General features: G+C 51.3%; 1 protein-coding gene across 2 annotated transcripts in view; it reads left to right on the top strand.

The window, feature by feature from the left end:
• The first annotated feature begins 225 nt into the window (after positions 1 to 225).
• LOC122380666 (visual system homeobox 2-like) overlaps positions 226 to 8702 on the top strand; it is a 33443-nt gene continuing 24966 nt past the window's right edge. Inside the window, exons 1-2 of one of the 2 annotated variants that reach the window (XM_043364031.1) lie at positions 226 to 575; positions 3730 to 3907. In XM_043364031.1, coding sequence (XP_043219966.1) covers positions 342 to 575; positions 3730 to 3907 — 412 coding nt within the window. In that variant the 5' untranslated portion in view covers positions 226 to 341. The remainder of the gene's footprint in view (positions 576 to 3729; positions 3908 to 8702) is intronic. The other variant, XM_043364032.1, reaches the window with a different exon arrangement.

Below are 8702 nucleotides of genomic sequence, written 5' to 3'. Positions count from 1 at the left end.
CCCTCTCACTGCTCCCTGGGCGGGGGGGGGGGGGGTGCATTTGGCGGGCAGCCTCGCGGTTCGTCGACCGCTAACAAACCAATTACCTCCCCGCCCGTCGGACTGCCTCCTCCGGCGCTGATTGGCCGGTCGGCCGCGGTGGGCGGGGCCTCGGCGGTGACGCGGGGCGGCCTCTAATAGGCCGACGTATGGGCGCCGTGCTCGGCTCAGCCAGATTGGCGCCGGGGTTCGGGCGGCGGGTCGGTGGGCCAAGTGGTAATTAGGGCCGCGCTAGGTGATCCAGCCGCTGCGGTCAGTGTGTGTGCGGCGGCCCGCGGCGCGGCGCCCAGTCGGAGTCCGAGATGAGTGTACTACACCCGGAGAGGAGCAGGATGGGCGTGCCTCCCGGGACACTGCTGGGTCACGGGATGGCCGCCGGCGGCGGGCACCACCAGCGCTCCCCGTTCGCCATACAGGAGCTGCTGGGACTGCACCAGGAGCAGCGGACCGGGCTGCCGCCGCCCCCGCCGCCGCCGCCGCCACCTCCGCCTCCGTCACATACACCGCCCTACAGCCGGACGCCGCTCTTCGCTCAGGTCAGTCGCTCTCTGTCATATGTTTTCACATTTTTCAAAGCACATCTGCTTCTGCAATCATTTTCGATGTTATGTAGGACATTCCGGCATGGGCAGTGGACACACAAAGCAGTTTGGCTGTATAATTGGATGGCATGGCTTAGCGACTTTAAGAGTCGGTCAACGTAAATCAAAGTATATAGTCTTCGAAGTTCTAGGAAGGTGAACCTGCATTAGAGTGTGAAAAAGCCTTGCGGGCACTTGATGGGGGGCACTTGCGGTAGGTATTTGCATCTTCCGGAGAGACCGAACTTCGCCGAAGTTGTGTGGCTTCCCTTGCAAAGAAGGCGAATATAAAACAAAAGTTCATCCAGCTAGCCTGCCTCAACATAGGTATAAGTAGGCGAAGTTTGATAAGTTTTCGGAGGTCAGGAAGTCTTATGGGAGAGCATGGTTTCTTACAACCACCCCCCCCTCACCCCAGCAACGACCAGCACCATCACGGAACGGACCCACCGATGCCTGAACCGTCCATTGCTATGTTCCAATATAATTACGGGGAAGGGAGAGTGGAGTAAATTGGTCGTTTTTTGGAAAACAATATAGGTATCTTAAAACTCACCACTTGTTTCTGCATCTAATCAACGGTAGCTTTTCTGCATTCATTTTTCTATCCGCGGGTCAGAAAGCCTAAGGGCTAAGATTATAGAACAACCATTAATGTCAACATTTTGACGTTCAACAAAGGTCTGCAAGGTGGCCAAATGCTTGGCCGGTGGGGTATGAGGGCTATGGTATGGGGCCGGTGTCAATTAGAGGCCGGAAACATAAATAGTGGCGAAACTTCAGTGTCATCAACGGAAAGTTTTCTACGCACATTTCTCAGCTTAGATCGACGTTGGATTTCGATTCGAAGGACTGGCTAATTTCTGGTCTGCGGAGTTTGTGTCACACTTTGAGAACCATGAGAACGTAATTATTTTAAACGTTCTGCTGACTTTTGAATTATAACTAATTTTTGCATTTGTTTGTTTTAACTTTTATCATTAGCTTCACGACGCTCTTCGAAATGGAAAAGTTACCTTAAAAGTAAACAGCTTATACTCGTATGTCAATTGAAGTAAAACAGTGATTAGCCGATCGAATTTACCGAACGCATGTTTGCATTGTTCCGACGTCATGAACGAAATGCTGCCATCAAAAATGGCAATTCAAATAAATTTAAACCATTGTCGCAATTTGTAGCCTTCTCAGCGCTTTCCCGTTTCGTGGCCATGGACTTCTCCTTTAGGCCAAGTGACCAGAACCCGGCAGCTACTGCGCAGTCTGATGGCTTAGCCTGCACTCCCTTGAAGGTAGACTGTGCCGTAATACCATCTATGTAGATCGACATCACCCTTTTAGAGACACGATTTCTAGTAACGATCCTGAAAGCGCTGGCCAATTTAACCAGCTAGGTATGTACCGGCCAAATAGCCCCGCATCGACATAATAAAAGGATAAATCGCAAAGAGTTTTTGAAAAAAAAGATGAATTGTTCTTCCAGATACCGAACCCACCAACGCATGGTATGTACTAGAGATGTCAATCGGATACCAACTTTTTGGTATACCGATACCAAACCGATACCAACTCGGTATTTGGTATTTCAATCCTAATGTGTTTGGTATTTTGTTGGTATCATGAACCCTCGCTAATGTTTAAGAGGCTAAGAAACCGGTAAAAAGTTAGTATTTTCCTCATGTTCCCAAGTTGGTTTGGTTTCGGTATTTCTCCACGGTTTTGGTTGGTATTTGGTTAGGTATCGGTACTCCGATTTTCCGTAATTGACATCACTAGTATCACAGATAACAGTAGTACTACTGTTTTCTGTGCTAGTATGTACCCGGATGTCGAATTTTGCTAACAACTAAGGTTAGGTCATGCAATACAACGTTTCCAACGGCAGTAAAAGTGCTCGTTTTTCGTCCAAATTCAAATTTCACTGGCTTTGAAGAAAAATTACGGGAGGCAGAATTTTGATACCTTCCCGCACAGTGACACTAGAAATGTCAACTACTTAAAGGGCTATCTATTCATGGCGTTAATTTTCTTACAGGTGGGGCGGCCGATTTACCTCTCCGGATAAATTGTCTCATTATCACCTACCAGAGAGCGCAAAGAGCGAACCAACTCTTTCCAATAAAACGTGTTTTTTTTTAACGAGGGCCTGTCCCAGACGGGTCTGATCCGCCCTGTAACATTTTAAGGGTTTTGTGTCTTTACAACCGTACAACCGTTTGACAAACAGCTTCTTTGTTTAATAAGTTTCGCTGTCGTCCCTTTTGCAATTTGATATTGAATGTCTACTACCTGCCATAATTATGAGTGCTAAACTGAGAGTGTCAAGATTCAGTAGTTCTAATATGAGAAAGCGGTTATTTGAGGTTCATTATAATTAGTAGGTATATTGATGAAATAAAACATCAATCTAGAAATCTGATGATGAACTATGCCCGAAACTGTTGTCTCTTTTATTTTCGATCATACTTTATTCATACTGGGCAAATTGCACCGAAGCGTACAACTTTGCCTGTCCGTCGGAAAACAACGGGCAATGCGTTTCCACGTTTCACGGTTATGGTGCTACAGCACGAGTACTGCGGTTTGTGGCTTTAAATTATTTCTACACAGCAAACACACAGCACAGCACACAGCACACAGCAAACACATTCTGAAGCTTTGGGAATATTTTAAAGCCAAAGAATATTCGATACATAGAAATATAAGGGAGAAACTTCGGGGAATAGTTCCTCATACTGTGTCATATAGGCGGCGGAACGGGGGGGGGGTTGCACCGGGGCATCGTAGGTACCCCCTTGATTTTGCCATTTTAACATTAGCCCTATGGGTGTTGCATGGAAAGAATGGGACCAAAAGTCAGCAGTGCCCCACCTTAATTGAAGGTGTTCCGCCGCTACTGTACAGTGTCCAAAATTGTCAATTTTTCTTTTCATCATTTCGTTCGCACAAAAATAAGCACTAACAATATTATGAATAAAAGTTGTATTTAAATTGCACATTGCACAGCAGCCCATGAGGGTTTGTCTGGCTTGTCTATCGTACGTTTACAGCCGAGTTTCGACTATTTGTCTACATCCCTGTTTAAGCTGGCTCGTCTGCCGTCCGTTTCCAGCCGAGTTTCGACCACCTGAACTCCGTGGCCACATCACGGATGTACCAGGCGGCGGCGGCGGCGGCAGCGGCTGGCTTCCTGCCCTCCGGGGTACAGGGCCACGCCGTGCCGACCACGGGCGCAGGCGCGCAGTTCGCGGGATTCGACCTGCGGGGGATGGAGCACGCGCCCAGCACAGGTGGGTGCCGGAGCGGGCGGCCGGTTCGGAGCGGGCGGCCGGGCGGCAGGGCCCGGGGAGGGCGGCCGGTTCAAAGGGAGGCTCGTACTGAGGGACTGAGATTTGATGTGTACCTACAATGTACGTAGTACGTACATATGGTGTACATATGGTGTACATATGGTGTACATATGGTGTACATATGGTGTGTACATATGGTGAGTTGCGAGAGTGGGGCTATAAGCAATGAATATTGAGCAGTGCGGCTTACTTCCACTGCAATTTGGCGGCTTCCTCATCCAAATACTTGGGTTATCGGTGTTCTCCTTCAAAAGCAATATGAATAACCGAAACTGTCCGTCTCCGGTAAGTATACCTACCGGAGACATCCCGATTTTTGGTGCGTGGATTAAAGGGCATGACCAAAACACATACGGTGACGGACAGAACATCAGAGGAGAGACGAGAGTGAGACAAACCATCACTCATTCCTTATTTGTATTCTTAATCTAAATCGATCACTGTCAGCTGCTGGCATAAAAGTAAGATCAACACAACTGCAGCAAAGTTACGATGTTCCCTCAACATCGAACTCTCGGAAACTCTCAGTCGTTAGATTACAAGCTAACTGGCCACGTGCTCCTCCGTACCTGACAGAACTGACACCTCGTCACGTCCCGATTTTCGCCGCCAGCCCGGTAGCCGGGCGATGACGCGGCATATTTGCACCGGCCTCACATGGCGAGTCAGCTGCGCGGCAGAACCAGATCGATAGATGGTTGCCCAGGCAACCCCGCCGTGAACGAGAAACGTCTTCGCTAATTATTTGTCGGGGAGAGAGGGACCAATAGCGGTGTTTCTCCCGTGATGATTCCGTAAGCTCGTGCCATCCTTCTCGTAACGAGTTGATTGGACCATGGGATTGGGATGGGATACATAGGTTGGCTTATTTAAAGCCAGAATAATCTGAATATACTGCGATGGTGTTCGTGATAGGTTATCAGCGAAAAGAGAATCTTTGAATTGAGTTGTCAATAAACATCCATAGTGCGTGCTCTCAAGCTGTTAGCGTTGTTCACATCTGTAATTACAAGCAAGAGTCACCTGATCTAATGCCTCGTCGAACCCTCGACTCTGAGTCCACCAAACGCTAAAATCATCCGCATCCCTTCTTTAACAGCTCAATTTATTGTCGCTAAAACGATCGGCCCAGCCATTAGAAGTCGAGCTGGGTATCAATATTACATTCAAGTAATCATCACCGGTCCCGGGAGCCGTTTCGTTTCAATTATTGGCCGCGCGTCGCCGCTGCCCCTGGAGCCGATATGGCCCCGGGGCACGGCACGGTCCGACAATGGGGACTCTATTGGCCATCGCCGCCCATTGACTGCCGGGACGGCGACAATGCGCTCCTCACCGGCGTCATTGGAGGCGAGCCGGACTGCCAAACTGGCTGCCAGAGCCGGAATGTGGGCGCCGAATAGGACCCGGGAGCGAACGAATTGGAAATTGGGTGTACTTACAGACCGGTGGACTGAATTTAATTGGGTATTGCCGGTATTGCGGCTGGATGCTGCTACATCTGGAATTTGAATTTTTGCTGGTTTGCATTGGGCACATACGTACCGATTACCTACCCTACCTAGTCAACCATTGGGCAATGCGCATTGGACAGTCTTTTCAAAACATTTTCATTGACACTGCATCATTTCTTCTAGCGTATAACCCAACGAGTGCAGCCTCGGGATCTCTTTGGCCCCTACTGCCAGACTCGTCTATCTATCGTCAGCTCTCCCCGACTGCTCTTCCCAAGGCACTGTCCAGTAGCTAGCACACTGCACAGCACCATAACATCACATGATATCATCCCTCAACACCACATGATCACTGCCCCCGTGGCCACTGGCGGATCCAGGGGGGGGGGGGCCACGGGGGCCATGGCCCCCCCCCCAAAGGCCTAAAGTGGCCTGTTTGGCCCCCCCCCAAAACGCCAGAAAAATTGCTAAGAAAATATGCCTTGATGGAGGTTTTTAGCCACTTGGTGAAGTAAAGCTTTCCACAGCATAATATGGAAGCAATATAGTAGCAGTGAGGGTCAGTCAAAAGTTGCGCGAGCGGAGTCGACCTTAAAAAAAAGACTGTTGTTGGCACGTGTTTATGGCGCGGCAGCTGGTAGTTGGCGGTGTTTCGCGTGGTGTGGCATCACTGGCGGATCTGGGGGGGGGGGGGGCACGGGAGCCTGAGGTGCCCCTGACAGGCCCGTGGTGCCCTTGCTAGGCCTGTGGTGCCCCTGGACGCTGGCAGGCCTGTGGTACAGTCCACAGCAGAAGTAATGTGGGGTTTCAGTCATGGGTATGTTCTGCTTCTGAAGCTTAGGAACGATTAGCCAGACTACAATGAAACTTTGAATGTAGCTTATATGTATCGTCACCCTTGCAGCTGCAACTTTAGCTATTGACATCTTCTTTTCAATCACTTCGCATTAAACAATCGCCAGTCAAAGCCAACCGTTGAGTTTGGTAAAACCCTACATTACTTTAGCGGTGGGCTGTACCTCTGGCGGGCCTAGGGTGCCCCTGCTAGGCTGCTGATGCCCCTGGGACCTGACAGGACTGTGGTGCCCCTGACAAGCCTAAAGTGCCCCCAACAGGCCCGTGATGCCCCCGACAGGCCCAAGGTGCCCCTGCGTGATGCCGTGATGCCTGCGAGGCCGGTGGTGCCCCCTGCGAGGCCGGTGGGGCCCCTGACAGGCCCATGGTGCCCCTGCTAGACCGATTGTGCCCCTGGCAGGCCTGTGGTGCCCCTGCTAGGCCGCTGGTGCCCCTGGGCCCTGACAGGACTGTGGTGCCCCTGACAGGCCCAAGGTGCCCCTGCAAGGCCGGTGGTGCCCCTGTAAGGCCTGTGGTACCCCTGCTAGGCCTCTGGTGTCCCTGACAGGCCCATGGTGCCCCTGCGAGGCCGGCGGCGCCCCTGGCAGGTCTCTGGTGTCCCTGACAGACCTGGGGTGCCCCTGACAAGCCTGTGGGGCCCCTCACAGGCCCGTGGTGCCCTTGCTAGGCATGTGGTGCCCCTGGCGGGCTGGTGGTGCCCCTACTAGGCCGGTGGTGCCCCTGACAGGCCTGTGGTGCCCCCGGGCACCAAGGGGGTCATGACCCATGTGGCCCCCCTTGGATCTGCCACTGATGCATAATATATTGATTTGTAAAGGCGTTATGGCTTATGCAATATGCAATTGCAGGCACTTGGTATCCCTCACTTATCCCTCATTGGGGCTCTGGCGGGCTCCTGAGGGCCCACGTCTATCTCCGGGAGCCCATATAGACAGGCTCCTTTGGGTCCTTTCAGTACACTATAGCATAAGAGGTCTCCATGCGAGTCCTATACATACATCTGAGGGCGTACCTGAGGGCGTACTCTGAGGGCGTACCCTGATGATGATGTGATGAGGTACCCAACTGCAGCTCCAATGGTCTCTTTTACACTGGCGGATCCAGGGAGGGGGCATTTAGGGCCATGCCCCCTTCCCAGAGGCCTAAAGTGGCCCGTTTTCCCCCTCCCCCAAACGATAATGAAACATAGTTCAATCAGGGCGTGGCCCAGGAGCCGAGTTAGACAGGGCTGTTTTACCACCTCCGGCCCGCAAAGGGACCCAAGCACTGACTCGAAGCGGGTTAAAGAGACCCTCCCACCTTCAAAAAAGTTAATGAATTGGCATGAAAGTGATGTCGCTAGGTTCAGAAAGGGCGAAAACGAATATCTACCAAATTTTATCGAAAAATATTCACCGGTTTTCAAGAGATTAGACTTTTATTTTTGTTTACTTTTTGGGATATCCGCTGCTGTTCCTAGCGACTTTATTTGAAAGTGCGGCATTTGTTGCGCGCAAAGCAGCCTATACCACCGCATGCTACCAAACGTTTTAGTAAAATATTAAAAAATCATTAGATCTCCGCTGACGTCACACATTCAGAGGGGTATCCAAAAGCATTAGCCCCTCTGAATCAAAATGCTGCAATTTTGAAATTCAATATTTCCGATTTAAGGCATTTTTCGATGTTGTGAGTGCGTGCCGAAACCGGTAATTGTGAGCCAGGGACCCCATTTTGGCTATCTCAGCTCAAATCTAATGTTAAGGTGGGAGGGTCCCTTTAACTGGTCGATAAAAACAATGGTAAGTGTTTACAAAGTAATATAAAAGCATGGGTCGGGTGGGCTACCATTTATATATTTTCTTTTTAGTTTAAAAAAAAATCATAGTGTCAGGGCTGTGACGAAAAATAAGTGGCCTAAATCCGATGAGAAAACAGGATTTGGGGGTACCCTAGGTTTGGCTCCTGCATGAGTTGGCCCCCCCCCCAAAACGCAAGCCTGGATCCGCCAGTGCCCGTGGCTCACGGACTACATCTCACTCCTCAGCCCACCACTGCACCGCGAGCGGTCGGTAAACCCGGCCTCGCGTGTGACAAAACCACCGCCGCCGCCACCGGCGATTAGGGACGACACGCCAATGGAACGGAAATGACACAATCCTGATAAGAAGGGAGAGGAGGCCCGCTCTCAGGTGTTCCCATGACGTCACGCACAAAATGGCCGCCGGACGTCGACCGCCGCCCAATAATAAGCTCCAATCGGCGGCGGCGGCGGCGGGACATGGGACGGCAGTAACGACCGGCGCGACAGCCGAGGGCGCTTTGTTTTCCCGCTCTGAAGGGGTGTCGAGGGTGAGAGCGGCACAGAGGGACCGGACGGGGTACGGACGGCGACACAACTCGTTCACATGACTGCTCAGCTGGACGGAAGGGAGAGCTTGTGGGAC

The sequence above is a fragment of the Amphibalanus amphitrite genome, unplaced genomic scaffold (genome assembly GCF_019059575.1).
Source record: "Amphibalanus amphitrite isolate SeventyFive unplaced genomic scaffold, NRLGWU_Aamphi_draft 000104F_arrow, whole genome shotgun sequence".
Lineage (NCBI taxonomy): Eukaryota > Metazoa > Arthropoda > Thecostraca > Balanomorpha > Balanidae > Amphibalanus > Amphibalanus amphitrite.
The sequence above is the reverse complement of the archived record's forward strand: the minus strand, read 5'-3'. Positions and strand labels throughout refer to the sequence as shown.